Source organism: Saccostrea cucullata, unplaced genomic scaffold, assembly GCF_032062105.1.
Source record: "Saccostrea cucullata isolate Sc308-1 unplaced genomic scaffold, CSIRO_AGI_Scuc_v1 ctg6947, whole genome shotgun sequence".
NCBI lineage: Eukaryota > Metazoa > Mollusca > Bivalvia > Ostreida > Ostreidae > Saccostrea > Saccostrea cuccullata.
In genome coordinates, this window is record NW_026933395.1 from 38905 (window position 1) to 56086 (window position 17182).

The 17182-nt window shown below is 36.3% G+C and overlaps 1 protein-coding gene across 1 annotated transcript in view; it reads left to right on the top strand.

Moving 5' to 3' along the window:
- LOC134238165 (general transcription factor 3C polypeptide 2-like) overlaps nt 1-16064 on the top strand; it is a gene marked incomplete at its 5' end in the record, with an annotated part of 51965 nt that extends 35901 nt beyond the window's left edge. Inside the window, 8 exons of the mRNA XM_062720279.1 lie at nt 5357-5463; nt 5610-5684; nt 10041-10341; nt 10679-10778; nt 11073-11195; nt 12649-12828; nt 15331-15405; nt 15909-16064. Coding sequence (XP_062576263.1) covers nt 5357-5463; nt 5610-5684; nt 10041-10341; nt 10679-10778; nt 11073-11195; nt 12649-12828; nt 15331-15405; nt 15909-16058 — 1111 coding nt within the window. The remainder of the gene's footprint in view (nt 1-5356; nt 5464-5609; nt 5685-10040; nt 10342-10678; nt 10779-11072; nt 11196-12648; nt 12829-15330; nt 15406-15908) is intronic.
- Between the last annotated feature and the right edge of the window lie 1118 nt (nt 16065-17182).

Sequence of the window (17182 nt, forward strand, 5' to 3'; positions counted from 1 at the left end):
TGTCTGTTCTCAGTTTATTGTATTGAGGCCAGATGAGTGACCAGGTGAAAGGTTTTGAAACAAACTATAAACCCTTACCTTTAACCAAAATTGCATGGATGATCATCCAACATTACTCATTGCCAGACATATGTCATGCAGTGAAACAGGCATATAACGAAGTGCCAGGGAAGGGCAAATTTGCTTCATTATAAACATAACTGATTATTTCTGTTAGCTTCACAATATATGTTTAAAACCCACAGCAAATGAAAATCACTTTTATTGTCAATTCATTATAAGCATGTTGGCTATAAGATGTTTTTCTGTATGGTGTATTTTATTAAGGTTTTTTGAGCAGATAAAATAAACTATATTGGTCCTTAATTAAGACCAAACTTCATTTCCAGATGCACTTTAAAAAATTTACCAGAATGTTCATTTAATGTAAGACTTAATTTTGCTGTAAATTGCAGTAATGATTAATAAATTAAAAGGCATTTTCGCCATGTCTGACATAACATTTAATAAAAAAATATTTAATTAACACTGTTTGGTTAAATTAACACTTTTTGGTTAATGTCAGCATATTTAGCATATATCTGTCAAATCAAATTCTCAGCTCATGCTATTGGTGTAGGCGTATTAGCTTTCGTGTCTCTGATAAAGTTCATATATCCAAAAAACTCGAAGCCCTACCTGTACCAAACTTGCATAGATAATGCATCTAGGAATGGACACTACCAGATTTGCTTTGATGCTGGATTTGATCAACTTTTTCAAGATAATTGACAAGATCAATTCCAAAAAATCTATTAGCCTTTCCTGGACTTATGGTAAACTTGCATGGATGGTTCATCGAGGGATGGACACTACCAGATTTGTTTCAGATGGTCTGAGCTACATTCCCCTGATGAATGACCTGGATAAAATTTTTGATGCAGGCCCATTCGTAAATTACTATAAACTCTGCCTGAATCAAATCTGCATGGATAATGCATTTAGGAAGGGGAGTACCAGACTTGCTTCCAATGCAGGATTTGACATACATTTTCCAGATGAGTGACCAAATTAAAGTTTTGGAGTAAGTCCATTCCCAAGAAATAAAAAGCCCTATCTGGAACAAACTTGCATGCATCAAAAGTAGTAAGCTACAACACTTGCTCGGGATACTGGATCTAAACTTTCATGTATGATGCATCTTGGGATAGACATTACATTACTTTGGATGCTGGATGTGACCAGGTGACATATTTTGGAGCAGGTCCGTTTCCAAGTAACTACCATATAAACCCTGCCTGGACCAAGCTTCAGTGGACAATAAATGTATCTAGGGTTAGACACAAGCCACACTTGCTTCAGGTACTATCTGACCTACATTTTTCAGAAGTGTAACCAGATTACCTTTGTTTTATAAACAATTATTATCTTTGTTGTCTGTTAGATTAGATTTCTGAAAATCATTTACCTGGTAGTAATTCTTTCCATTTCAATTTAATGGGGAGGGAGGGAGGGGGGGGGCATTTTCATACCCCAAAAAGACAATTATATTTTGGGTGTAATTATACAGGGCAGTTAAAAAGTCAAAGTTTAAGATCTTTTTAGCTCACCTGATTTGAAGTTCAAGTGAGCTTTTCTGATCACCGCATCTATCACATGATCTATCGCACCACAATATGTATAAGAAGAAGGGAATTTTTAATTTTTTAATTTTTTTTTTCAATTTGCCTGTCCATCATAATACAGTAATTAACAAGCTAATTCAGAGAATTTGTGCCCCCTGCTTACTAGGGAAAAAGTAAACCATGCGCAGTTCGGGGGGAGGGGGGGGGTCGGATCCCCTTCACTGAACTTGTAGAATTATTAAATGTATATTGAAGCAAATAAAATATGCCAATATGGATATAAAGGTTTGATTGATTATTCTTTATTATGTGTGTAGAAGATTCTTTTTATATGGAACATTTATCACACTGTAATGATAATTTTATGAGTTTGTACAAGCCAGACCTCATAAATTTTTCATTTCACATACTGAATACTATCATTTAGTAAAACAAAATTAAAGTATTTTGAAAAAAAAAATGGATTTCCGGGATGCGAACCCTGGCCCTCTCACATCTGAAGCGAGAGACATATCACTAGACCACGTAGCCGCTTTCACATGGCGAAAATTATATACAAACATTAAGTCACAAATATTCACGTTTGATATATTGTCAAAATTTTACACAATGCATGGTGTCTAATTTAACCTTATTAAACAGTTTTAATAGATGTAATAAGAATATAAAGTCCGCCGAGAACCTGTTTTATACGTAATAACTCTCCTTCATGCCCCTGTGCTAAAAATAGCGACATGTAATACAATAAATACTAATAAAACAAACGGGGCGGGACACCTTGAGAGGGGTGAGAGAGGGTCTAGGGACTTTTGGTATAAAATTACATTGCAAAAGCTCAAAATCCTCTTGAAATATCGCCCGAAAACGATAGTGTTACACACAAACAGAATGTATACATTTATGACCCTGAAGTTTGACCTTTTGACCTCAATCAATAGGGGTCTTCCTTAAGCCACAGGGAGTTGTTACGTAAAATTTCATTGCAAAAGCTCAAAGGGTTCTTAAGATATCGCGTGGAAACAAAAGTGTTATAACAAAGAGAATTTGCAAATTTATGACCTTGACCTTTGATCTTTTGACCTCAAAATCAATAGGGGTCTTCTTTAGTCCATAGAGATTTGCTATGCAAAATTTCATTGCAAAAGCTCAAAGGGTTCTCGAGATATTGTGTGGAAACGAAAGCGTTACAGACAGGCAGAAAGATGGACGGGCGGACAGACGGACGGACAAACCCAAATTAATATCCCCCACTTTTCAAGCGGGGGACAAAAATAGATGATATACATGTACAGTTTAGGCAGAATTTTTAGCAAGGATTTAATTTTGGCATTATTAGCGAGGGTGCCTAGATCGCTAAAATTAAATATCGCTAAAAATTAATTGCACTTTATTAGGTCACCTGAGTAAACTCAGGTGACCTATTGCTATCTGTTTTTGTCCGTCGTCGTTCGTCGTGCGTCGTTCGTCGTTCGTCGTGCGTTAACATTTGAACATTTTCAGCTTCTTCTCTGCAACCACTTAACCAATTTCAACCAAATTTGGCACAAAGCATCTGTGGGTGAAGGGGAACAAAAATTGTGAATTTCATGATCCCTGCCCCCCTGGGGCCTGAGGGGTGGGGCCAAAACCACTAAAATTAATGCAATCTTTAAAAATCTTCTTCTTTACTCCTGGACATCAAGCAATCAAACTGTTTGCATGATTGTAATCAGCAATGAGTCCTCTACCAAAATTTTGAAATTCATGGCCCTGGGGTCAGGGGTTCTAGTGCTAGGGCAGGGCTAAATAAGTAGGTAGTGAAAATGCATTATTTCTTTGAAAATCTTCTTCTCTGCTCCTGGGTATTAAATAAACCAACAAAGTACATAGTAATGATGAGCAAGAGTGCCTCTACCAAAATTGTGAATTTTATGGCCCCAGGGTCAGGGGTTCTGGTGTTAGGGTGGGGCTCTATTGATTATATAGTGAAAATACATTATTTCTTTGAAAATCTTCCTATCTGCTCCTGGGTATTAAATAAACTAACTAAGTACATAGTTATGATAAGCAAGAGTGCCTCTACCAAAATTGTGAATTTTATGGCCCCAGGGTCAGGGGTTCTTGTTTTAGGGTGGGGCTCTAATGATTATATAGTGAATTGCATGAATTCTTTGAACATCTTATCCTTTGCTCCTGGCTAATATGCTAATATATTTAAGGCCAGGATTTATTTTATTTTCAGTTGTACAAATCCTCCGCTCAAGGTTTTGAATTTTCAGAACAAAAATAAAACATTTTTTTCCCCGATGGTCAAATATGAGTCGGGATCGAGATTTCAAATTTACGAACTCGCACTTCCGGTTTTAAGATGAAACGGCGGGTAAATAAAGCTTTCTTGGTTTAGTGTAAAATTCATCGATACGAGTGCCATTCAAAACGTTTCACCTGTTCAAAGGACAAATAAAATGCTGACGACTTTGTTGCACAATGACTTGCTGGTGAGATAATTATGTATTCATTTCAAAAGTATCTATATCTGTCTGTGAATTATTTTCCTCCCCCAGGTTTTAAACTGCCCGAACGTGGTAGCTATTGCATATTGCCAGCGACATTGTTTAGGTCTCTGTTATAGCTTACAGTCTAAGCATCTTTCTTCAGATAAGGGTTGCTTATGCATCAGATGTAATGAATAAAACTATGGGAGAAGTTAAGTCCATTTGAGGAAGAAATGAACAATAACCTGAAGAAATAAAAAAAATTAACTATTAAAAGGCAAGAATATACAAATATATACAGGCATGTAGTATCATTTGTATCAGCCAGAGAAATTATTTTACACTTAATTGAAAAAATATTCACCCTACTCCCCAATACTCCCTGTCTGTTTTATGATAGGAATTATAATTTTAGGCATCAAGTAAATTTTAGAACAATGTCTACACATTCACCTAACACATATTAAAAAAATGAAGATATATTGAAAGACTTTTAAAGAATTGATTTTTTAAAATATATTTTGACCAACATCACAAAATTTATATAACTGGCCCAAACTGGCGGATGATGAAATAAGCAATTAAATGTTCTACTTTCCTATTTGTAAGTATTATGTGTCCAGTGGTAAGGAGCCTATTAGAATAGCATAAAAAAAAAGAATGTACAAATTGTTATAATTGATTTATCAAAATTTTTTTTTATTTCCTTCTCCTTCAGGATTTTTTTATTCTTATGTTCATAACTAAACCTAAAGATAAAAAAAATGCTGGCCTTCTAATGAAGGGAGGGGCCTCTTTCAAAATCGATAAATTCAGGGCCACTGGTCAGGGGTACCATGGGGGTACTTTGACTAAAAATAAATTAATGCTTTGAAATCTGCCCTTTGATAAGCAATGGTGCCTCTTTCAAAATTTGTGAATTTCATGGCTTTTGGATTAAAACACGAACCAAATACAATCGCTGGAAAGTTGTTACATGATACTCAGGTGACCTATAAGGCCCGTGGGCCTCTTGTTTGTAATAGCTTCTTTAGTGAGCTTTTTAAAATCGCTAAAATTACATCTTGCTAGAAATAAAATTTTTTAAGGGCAAATCGCTAAAAAAATTTCGCTTATATGGTACATGTATCTCAAAATGATCCCTTAATTAGCATTTGAATTAAATTTTATGACTGGATCCCTATGATTTTTTCATTTGGATTCCTCACCATGTTTTAAGATAAATGTATCATTATAATTTATTTGTAACATTGCATAACGTCTTTGTTTTCTCTACAGTATACCTCAACCAGACAGTTTAAATTTAGAAAACCACGGCAATGAGCCGGCCGTCTTCAAACCAGAGCCAGTATTTACTCTTCTTCCTTATCCTGTATCTAAACATGGTAAATCTTTAACAGTTTGTTTGTTTCACCAAAAAAGATTTCATCATACTTATTTTAACAGAATTTTATAAAACGCTTTTTTCTATCAGTTTTTCTATGTCATGTTCGAATTGACAATCACTTTATGTTAGATCTTTCTGTCACAGAAAAGGCCTCCCCATGCCTGTGTATTGACTGGCAGCCAAAGTCTTGTCAGTTCTTGGCAGCTGGCTATGGCGAAGGTAAGTATTTGATTTTCCTCAACACATGATAGGTGTCTTCTTGTCAGATTTGTCTTTAAGTGATTGTTTACTTTTTAGCTCACCTGAGCCAAAGGCTCAAGTGAGCTTTTCTGATCAAAATTTGTCCGTTGTCTGTCGTCGTTGTCGTTGTTGTCGTCGTAAACTTTTCACATTTTCATCTTCTTCTCAAGAACCACTGGGCCAATTTCAACCAAACTTGGCACAAAGTATCCTTGGGTGAAGGGGATTCAAGTTTGTTCAAATGAAGGGCCACGCCCTTTTCCAAGGGGAGATAATCATGAATTTGTTAAAAATTAATGGCATTTTTAAAAAATCTTCTTCTCCAGAACCGCTGGGCCAGGAAAGATGAAACTCATGTGGAAGCATCCTCAGGTAGTGTAGATTCAATTTTGTTCAAATCATGACCCCGGGGCAAGGGTGGGGCCAAAATGGCCGACCCTAGTTTTACATAGGAATATATAGGAAAAATCTTTAAAAATCTTCTTCTCCAGAACCACTGGGCTAGGAAAGATGAAACTCATGTGGAAGCATCCTCAGGTAGTGTAGATTAAAGTTTGTTCAAATCATGACCCCCGGGGCAAGGGTGGGGCCAAAATGGCCGACCCAAGTTTTACATAGGAATATATAAGAAAAATCTTTAAAAATTTTCTTCTCCAGAACCACTGGGCCAGGAAAGATGAAACTCATGTGGAAGCATCCTCAGGTAGTGTAGATTCAAGTTTGTTCAAATCATGACCCCCGGGCAAAGATGGGGCCAAAATGGCCGACCCAAGTTTTACATAGGAATATATAAGAAAAATCTTTAAAAATCTTCTTCTCAAGAACCACTAGGACAGGAAAGATTAAACTAATGTGGAAACATCTTCAGGTAGTGTAGATTCAAGTTTGTTCAAATCATGACCCCTGGGGCAAGGATGGGGCCAAAATGGCCGACCCAAGTTTTTCATAGGAATATATAGGAAAAATCTTTAAAAATCTTCTCCTCCAGAACCACTGGGCCAGGAAAGATGAAACTCATGTGGAATCATCCTCAGGTAGTGTAGATTCAAGTTTGTTCAAATCATGATCCCCGGCCCTGGGGATAGGGTAGGGCCAAAATGGCCGACCCAAGTTTTACATAGGAATATGTAGTAAAAATCTTTAAAAATCTTCTTCTCCAGAACCACTGGGCCAGGAAAGATGAAACTCATGTGGAATCATCCTCAGGTAGTGTAGATTCAAATTTGTTCAAATCATGACCCCAGGGGCAAGGATGGGGCCAAAATGGCTGACCCTAGTTTTACATAGGAATATATAAAAAAAATCTTTAAAAATCTCCTTCTCCAGAACCACTGGGCCATGAAAGATGAAACTCATGTGGAATCATCCTTAGGTAGTGTAGATTCAAGTTTGTTCAAATCATGACCCCCGGGGCAAGGATGGGGCCAAAATGGCTGACCCAAGTTTTACATAGGAATATATGGGAAATATTTTTAAAATTCCTTCTCAATTACCACTGGGCCAGGGAAGATGAAACTCATGTGGAATCATCCTCAGGTAGTGTAGATTCAAGTTTTTTCAAATCATGACCCACGGCCCTGGGGATAGGGTGGGGCCAAAATGGCCGACCCAAGTTTTACATACGGATATATAGGGAAACCTTTTAAAATCTTCTTTTCAAGTACTTCAAAGCTATGATTAGTGATACTCGGGGTATTTATATGGAATCATCCTCAGGTAGTTTAGATTCTAGTATGGTCAAATGATGAACGCCTGGAAGTAGGGGGGGGGGGAGTAAATTCAAGCCCGATGTGCTCAGGTGAGCGCTGTGGCCCCTGGGCCTCTTGTTTAAATGTTCTGTAGCTAAATTTATTTCAAGCCAAGGCTCAAATGCTTAACATGAGATTCTGTGATCAAATATTTATCATTTACTGTGGAGTCATTAGTTTTCATATGGGTTCTATTTTCATTGAATTTATGAATACCTCTCATTCACGAATCAGCATCCTCCAAGACTTAAAATATAAGGTTCTTAGGTCATATTTCCTTTTACATTTATGAGAAAATATGAAATAATGTACAACAAACCTGTAAAAGCTTAGCAATCCACGAAAATTGGCCTCCACAAATTTTAATAATTTCATAGTCAATGTTGTTTGATTACTGTAGAAGCACAAATTTTCGTGGGCATAAAATTTCGTTGTTTTGTCATCAAAAAATGTTTCGTGGGCATTTAATTTCATTGTTTTAAAAGTTAACCCTATTCAATATGTAGTCATATAAAATTTCGTGTTGGATTTAATTTCGTTGAATATTGTTAACAACGAAATAAACGAAATTTAATCCCCCACGAATATTTGTGCTTTCACTAGATAAAAGCTCAACAGAGCTTTTCTGATACCCATTATTCGGCAGACACCTGTCTGTAGCACACCTGTCTTCAAACTTTTTACATTGTTGACTTCTTTCAAGAGCCAATATACAGGTCAATTATAACTTAAGTTTGCACATAACATCCCAGATTTATTAGGTCACCTGAGTAACTCAGGTGACCTATTGCTATCCGTTTTCATCTGTCGCCGTGCGTCGTGTGTTAACATTTGAACATTTTCAGCTTCTTCTCTGAAACCGCTCAACCAATTTCAGCCAATTTTGGCACAAAGCATCTATGGGTGAAGGGGAACAAAAATTATGAATTTTATGGTCCCTGCCCCCCTGGGGCCTGAGGGGTGGGGCCAAAACCACTAAAATTATTGCAATCTTTAAAAATCTTCTTCTTTACTCCTGGACATCAAGCAGGCAAACTGTTGGCATGAATGTAATGAGCATTGAGTCCTCTACCAAAATTGTGAAATTCATGGCCCCAGGGTCAGGGGTTCTAGTGCTAGGGCGGGGCCCTATTGATCATACAGTGAAAATGCATGATTTCTTTGAAAATCTTCTTCTCTGCTCCTGGGTATTAAATAAACGAACCAAGCACTTAGTTATGATGAGCAAGAGTGCCTCTTTCAAAATTGTGAATTTTATGGCCCCAGGGTCAGGGGTTCTGGTGTTAGGGCGGGGCTCTATTGGTTATATAGTGAAAATGCATTATTTCTTTGAAAATCTTCTTCTCTGCTCCTGGGTATTAAATAAACTATGTAAGTAAATAGTTATGATGAGCAAGAGTGCCTCTTTCAAAATTGTGAATTTTGTGGCCCCAGGGTCAGGGGTTCTCAGGTGTTAGGGTGGGGCCCTATTGATTATATAGTGAAAATGCATGAATTCTTTGAAAATCTTCTTCTCTGCTTTTGGGTATTAAATAAACTAACCAAGCACATAGTTATGATGAGCAAGAGTGCCTCTGCCAAAATTGTGAATTTTAGGGCCCCAGGGTCAGGGGTTCTGGTGTTAGGGCGGGGCTCTATTGATCATATAGTAAAAATGCATTAATTCTTTGAAAATCTTCTTCCCTGTGTCTGGGTATTAAATAAACTACGTAAGTAAATAGTTATGTTGATCAAGAGTGCCTCTTCCAAAATTGTGAATTTTATGGCCCTAGGGTCAGGGGTTCTGGTGTTAGGGCGGGGCTCTATTGATTATATAGTTAAAATACATTAATTCTTTGAAAATCTTTCCTTTGCTCCTGGGTTTTATGCCAATGATCCAAGTATATATATTTATGATGAAGAAAGGTGCATCTAGCAAAATGGTTATTTTTTATGCCCCCCTCCCTGGTCGGGGGTGAGGGGGGGGTGTACAAAGTCTGAAAATAAATTAATGCTTTGAAATCTGCACTTTGGTATTAATCAACCATTTTATGATAAAATTTGCAAAATTTTGAAATATGTGGCCCCAGGTTCAGTGGTTTCTTTGGGATGAGGTGCACAACTGGTTATAAAGTGGAAGTGCATTTTCTCTTAATGTTACTCTGATCTACCTCTGGGTATTAAGTAAATAGAGTAAGCATGCTAAGTCTATAATTATGATAAGCAATGGTGCCTCTTTCAAAATTGTGAATTGTGAATTTCATGGCCTCTGGTTTAAAACACGAACCAAATTGAATTGTTTGAAGTTGTTGCACAATACTCAGGTGACCTATAAGGCCCGTGGGCCTCTTGTTGTTTGAATTATTGTTTTTAAAATGGTGAACAAATGATTGTGTGTAATTTATTTCTACTCTTTTTTCTAATACTTCAGTTTCTTCTATTAAGCATGAATGGATGTATAAAGACTCAATGAGTAGGCAAGAAAAAAATCCATTATACACATTTTGTACTCATCTTCTTTCTTTATGTATCTTTGTAGTGTCATTGTAAATTTAAAGTAAAAAATAAATAAAATGATACCTAAGAACATGTTTGTGATTCTTTGCAGGCTCAATCAGAGTTTGGGATCTTAAATCCCAGTCTAGTCTCCTAAGGGTGGCAGTGTCTCCCACCATTAAACTTCTCCCATTTCACAGTACAGCCGCCCATACTGATTGTGTCATGTCACTGAAATGGTCGCCCCACATGACAGATAAATTCGCCTCCGCCAGTCGTGATCGGACATTTGTTATATGGGATCTCAACAACAGACATTTCCCAATATTCAAGACCCCAGCTCAGATGGCTTTATCAGTTTACTGGCTGCCATTTAATTTTTGTGTTCTTCAAGGAATGGATGATTGTTATTCGTAAGTATAAATATGAATTTTTTTTTTTTCGAGTGAAATGAAATTATGAATTATAAAACTTATATCTAAGATTACATGGCACTACATGTATATAGGCTGGCTAAGTGTTCTGCATAGAGGAATTTATACACTCTTAATATGTGAAAGTGGGTTAACATTTTTCACAGAAACATAAATTCTTTCAACAAAGCTGAAATCCAGGTTTGTAGACTTGCCATCACCCTTTTATTCTTAATTTTAAACTTTTCAAATCATAGACTTAAGCTTGATGACAGCAGATAGAGGTTTAATACTCAGGTGAGCTTTTTGACCCACAAGCTTTTTTTTAAATTTTTAGAAATCTGGAGACGTATGTTAGATCGGAGTCCTATGACCACACTGTTAATGATGACAATCCACTGTCAGATCCTGTGGTGGTTCTATCAGACTGTATTTGGGTAAGTATTGCTTCACACTTGATAGTTTTATACCTGTGAAATATGAAAACCATTGCCCCATCCACTAAAAAGTTATGGGCAAGGTTAAAGTTTTTGCCAACAAATGGACAGACAGATGGACGGACAGGACATATAAAAAAAATCTGATAATGAAGAACGGAAAGTGAGAGTTCTGACCAGTAGGTCTCTTGTAAATTTATATGGCAGCATAAATACTTATGAGCATTGTGATGTATATATTGTGGTTAAACTGTAAATAATATACTTTTAATGTTAAGATGTTTTTAATTTTAGGGGTTAACTTGTTCCAACTGGCTTATGATTATTCTAGCAACTAACAACACAGGAAATGTTATTGGATCTGTTATGCCTCATCTAAAAAGGGAAGAAGTCAAGCGTTTTCATCGCAGAACTTTGGTAAAAATTGAATAATTTTGGTCTTTAATTATGTTTTCTTTTCTTTAGCCCGGTTCATATATACCGTACATACTAGAATCAATGCCATCTCAAAAAAAATTGAATACTCTGGAAGTATATTACTCATTCAGTTCAGTTTTCTATCAGAATTTAATGAACTTACAAATGGACTTTTACGAGAAGCACTGACTTTTTACAGTTGACGGTTAACTTAGACATTTAAACCTGTGTCATATATGGACGTACAGATTTGATAATGGATAAGAAAGCCTTTGAAATGGTCACAGGTATAGTGTTAGGGGCACTTAGGCCGGGAGTTTAGGGTAGGATGGTTGTCGTTTCCTTCAAAAACAACTTTTACAAATTTATGTGCGTTTAAAAAATCCGTTTTTTTTTCATTGAATTAAATGTTGAGCTATATATTAATATCATAAAAGAGCTTCCATACACTGTCCAGTGTACAAGTAAGCCGTCAACTGTAAAAGTCAGCACTTCTCGTAAAAGTCTTGTACTTAATACCAGGAATGACTATAGGAGGTAAAATTGATAAGTGCTACTATGAGTCACCTCAGAGAGACATGACACTCAGCACTCGAAGTTTTTATTCTTTTATAAAACTGAAAGTAAGGCAAATTCCTGATAATTACACAAAAGAGATTTTTTTTTTACAACGTCCAGTTTCTATTTGTACATGTATCAACATCTTCACTAGCCTAGGGTTTCTGATACACTACTCTTCTCATGAACCCTTGGCATACAGTGTTGATAGAAGTTTTTTTTTTTTTCTCGACTTCTAATTGGGATTCGGTACACCCGGTCAACCAATCAGCAATTGTTTTCGTAAATGATGATATTTGCGTTCGGGATACTTCTTCACTCTTTAATCTAGGAAATGAAAAACGCAAGTAAACAACGATCCGTAAGATAACATGCAATTCTATGAATAGATATGGTGTCATTCAATATCTTCTAAACATGTGCTTAAGAATCTATATTGAAGCTTCTGATTTGTACTATAAATAACAAATAAACATAACTCAATGATTGCTTCTTAAATATTTTTGAAAAAACTTTTAAGTTTTTTAAACACGCGTCTTTATTTCTGTCGATGACGCAATCTTTGCGTACCTGATTGATTCGACATCACGTGACGAAAACAATCCCGTCTTTTGACTTCACCTTATGCCAAGGGTTTATGAGATGAGTAGCATATCAGAAATCCTTGGCTAGCGAAGATGATGTATCAATATCTGGGTATTAGGAGGTCTTTTTCCAGTTGAAAGCCTCAAACTGTCAATTGCTGCTTTTGAGGTCGATGATTTAGCTATTTGTAGAGTACAATATTGACTGCCAGAGCCAAAAGGGCAAGGAGAACATTGTACTCAATAATTTTTAGCTTTACTTGTCAGAGATCTCATGTACTCATTAAGCCTCTATTTTATGACTTTTACAGACTTTATTTGAGACAGAGATCCAGGAAAAGAATTTTGATGAAGCCCACATCCCAGAACCAAAGGAGCATTTTAAAACAGAGAAAGGAAAGAAGAAAAACGTAGATTCAACAGTCTTTAATTCATATGAAAGTGGAAGGAATAAGATATACCTGGAATATAGAGAATATGACCCATCACAGGTTTGGGTTTTTACTTTGAAGGGCTTCATCACTGAATTACTTTATTAATGAAATCTTTGAAATTACTATGTGCTAGAATGACCCTGCCAAAATTATACTGAATTCACAGATCATCTTTAATGTATACTAAATTTGTAAATAACAACTGTATGTGACACATGATGGTGTGAGTAAAGTTGTCAAGTTCATTTCAAGTGAGATGGACCAAAGACACAGAAAGTGCTAGCAACTGAGCCTTCAAGGTCACTATCATTTTCTGTGTCAAATGTTAATATCACTTGCCGTGAGTCCTTATTATCACATATTGTTACCGTTATCTTTCTGAGCATCATGAAGATTGCTGAAATCATTACTTGCTAAAAATACTGTACATGTACAAAAATTGTTGTATTCAAAATTTAACGCACTGGTTATGGAGTTGTTGGTGTGATCATGAATTAGCACTACATATATCCATGCCGTGTATGGTATTGATAAATGGTTTCTTTCGGGTATTCATGAATTAGTGCATCGATTTCCGCGCCAAAACCATTAAAATATGAATCCCTCTTTTTAGGTCACCTGAGTCACTCAGGTGACCTATAGCTATCCGTTTTCGGCCATTGTCGTGTATCGTGTCGTGTGTTAACATTTGAACATTTTCAGCTTCTTCTCTGAAACCTCAGAACCAATTTCAACCAAATTTGGTATACAGCATCTATGGGTGAAGGGGAACAAAAATTATGTATTTTATGGTCCCCACCCCCCTGGGGCCTTAGGGGTGGGACCAAAACCACTAAAATAAATGAAATATTTAAAAATCTTCTTCTTTACTCCTGAACATCAAGCAGTCAAACTGTCAGCATGATTGTAATGAGCATTGAGTCCTCTACCAAAATTGTGAAATTCATGGCCCCAGGGTCAGGGGTTCTAGTGCTTGGGTGGGGCTAAATAGATTATATAGTGAAAATGCATTATTTCTTTGAAAATCTTCTTCTTTGCTGTTGGGTATTAAGTAAACTAACTAAGTACATAGTTATGTTGAGCAAGAGTACCTCTACCAAAATTGTGAATTTTATGGCCCCAGGGTCAGGGGTTCTAGTGTTAGGGCGGGGCTCTATTGATCATATAGTAAAAATGCATTTATTCTTTGAAAATCTTCTTCTCTGCTTCTGGGTATTAAATGAACTAACTAAACACATAGTTATGTTGAGCAAGAGTGCCTCTTCCAAAATTGTGAATTTTGTGGCCCCAGGGTCATGGGTTCTGTTGTTAGGGCGGGGCTCTATTGATCAGATAGTGAAATGCATTAATTCTTTGAAAATCGTTTTCTCTGCTTCTGGGTATTAAATAAACTAATTAAGTTCATAGTTATGATAAGAAAGAGTGCCTCTTCCAAAATTGTGGATTTTATGGCCCCAGGATCAGGGGTTCTGGTATTAGGGTGGGGCTGTATTGATTATATTGTGAAAATCCATTAATTCTTTGAAAATCTTTTCCTTTGCTCCTGGGTTTATGCCAATGATCCAAGTATATATATTTATGATGAAGAAAGGTGCATCTAGTAAAATGGTTATTTTTTATGCCCCCTGGTCGGGAGGGGGGAGGGGGGGGGGTCATAGTCTGAAAATAAATTAATGCTTTGAAATCTGCTCTTTAGTATTAATCAACCATTTTGATAAAACCTGCAAAATTTTGAAATATGTGGCCCCAGGGTCAGTGGTTCCTTTGGGATGAGGTGCACAACTGGTTATAAAATGGAAGTGCATTTTCTCTTTGTTACTCTGATCTACATCTGGGTATTAGGTAAATAGAGTAAGCATGCTAAGTTTATAATTATGATAAGCAATATGGTGCCTCTTTCAAAATTGTGAATTGTGAATTTCATGGCCTCTGGTTTAAAACACGAACCAATTTTAATTGTTTGAAAGTTGTTGCACGATACTCAGGTGACCTATAAGGCCCGTGGGCCTCTTGTTTTATAAAAGAATAAATTTTAATTTAAAAAAATTTCCTAAAAACTTTTTGTTTATCAAGATTTCATAAAAAACAACAATGATAAAAACTTTACTGTAAATACTAAATTCAATTTGAATATGATTTTTGTACGTCTGAAGCTAGTGGTCTTTCTGCACACTAAGTTCACCCATCTCCATATCTAAATATGAAACCTGATATAAATACAATCTAAATATATTTTTAATGCATCTAATAAAAAAAATATTACGCAATTTTTTTTTTGTCCCTGGCACTTCATTATAAGCATGCTTTGGTGTAAAAGTTAATTTATTATTTTATTTGTCAAGAAACCTGATCAGAACTTTTCCTAATCCTTAATTTATTCATACTAGTACATGAAAATACTTTGTTATTTAATGCCCAGCCCATCCCTTTCCACTGATTTGATTTTAAAAATTAAGTGATAATATGCTACTAATATAATAAATGACATTGTGCCAATGATATTACAGGATTTTGATAATTAAAATTTTTAGCCTTATGATTTAGTATTGTTACTTTCAGCCTAAAAAGAAAATGCCAAAGATCACAGTTACTGCAGATGACGTCAGAAGCTTAGCTTTCCGTGCCGTATATAGGGTAAACTAAAGGGTCTTAAATAACAAATAGCTGTTTGAAAAAAAAAACAAAAAAAAAACAGGTGTTCCTTCAAAACAATTTACGCACAGGCACCTGAAGTATGGATAATACCCCCCACTTTTTTTTTAAGTAAAAAACAATATAAGAGTGTATAATATCTCAAAAATATAAAATTTCCCCGTCAAACACATCATATGTCGTTATATGCAAGCAGATTGTACTTTTTCTCACGTTTAAAGAATGGCCCTATTCGGTATGATGTATTTTTATTATACCGAATAGGGCCATTCTTTAAACGTGAGAAAAGGTACAATCTACTTGCAAATAACGACATACAGATGTGTTTGACGGGAAATTTATATATTTTTGAGATATTAGACACTCTTACACTTTTTTTTATTAAGAAAAGTGGGGGGGGGGGGGTAATTATCTACACTTCAGGTGCCTGTGATTTATGTAGTAGAATTTTTTAAGCGAAGCTCGTTTGGTTCTTTCTGTTTCAGATTGAGATGAATCCGAACATCCAGAGTTGTGTTTGGGTAGCCTCAGGAGGACAGGCCGGCATTGTCAGGATCCATAACGTGGTTAAACATTTAATACCCACCGCTGTGCAAGATCTAAAGGATGTACGCAGTTCTCTTAATATGACCTAAAAAATAAATTCTATCTGTTTTAAAGCTTTTCTTGTTGTTTCATTTATGAGGCCGAGCCTAACTTAAATGTCACACTTCCTGTTATTTTATTCTAAACCAACTTCATGAAATAATGATTTTAAAAAATATTGCATTACCAGTACTAACACATCTGCACTCGAAACGTGGCGTAAAGAGTTGATCTTTAGGGTTAGGATTCCACTGTGGGACGTGGAGACCAGTCTTTTGGATGAGACCGTATAAATCAAGGTCCCTTGTCACAGTAGATGCTGTCACAAAAAAGATCCTTCACTGCTCAATGGCCCTAAGTGCCGAGCATAGGACAAAATTTGTAGCTCTCTACCTGCAAGCCGTGGCGTCTCCATATGAGTGGAAAATTCTCGATGGGGCATTAAACAACAAAACAATACTAGTCCCCTACCGTCAAGTATAATCTGGTTCCTAAATAGAATGTTCCATCGTTAAAATGATAATTGTCCTACGGACCCAATTTAACGATAGAATCCGTTCTGTGTATTCACAATGTAGCAAAGAAACACGGGCGATAACTCGTACTCAGTGCATTTACTACAAACAATCCAGAGAGTTCCAAATGCAAACATGGCGTGTAAATTTGAAGCAAGAAAAAATGTGAAAATCAGTTAAATTTTCGTCTTTATTTGGATTACATTTTAGGTTTAAAGGCCTACACAACCTCAAAAAGGTTTGTTCTAATCAATTTTGAAGTTATTTCCGGTGCAAATCCCTTTGTATTCTTCAAATTCGTTAGTAGTATAAGCCTCCTAGATGGCGAGGTCAACTGAGTGCACTTTTTATGCAAATGAGGTTCAAAATGGGTCAACTGAGTGGAGTGCTAACCCTAACCCTAACCCTAACCCCCTAACCCTAGCCCTAACCCCCTAACCCTAGCCCCTAACCCTAACCCTAGCCCTAACTAACCCTAACTAACCCTAACCCCTAACCCTAACCCTAATCCTAGCCCTAACCCTAACCCTATCCCCCTTAGCCCTAACTAACCCTAACCCTAACTAATCCTAACCCCTAACTAACCCTAACCCTAACCCTAACCCCAACCTAACCCTAATCCCCTAACCCTAACCCCCAAACTAACCCTAACCTATTCC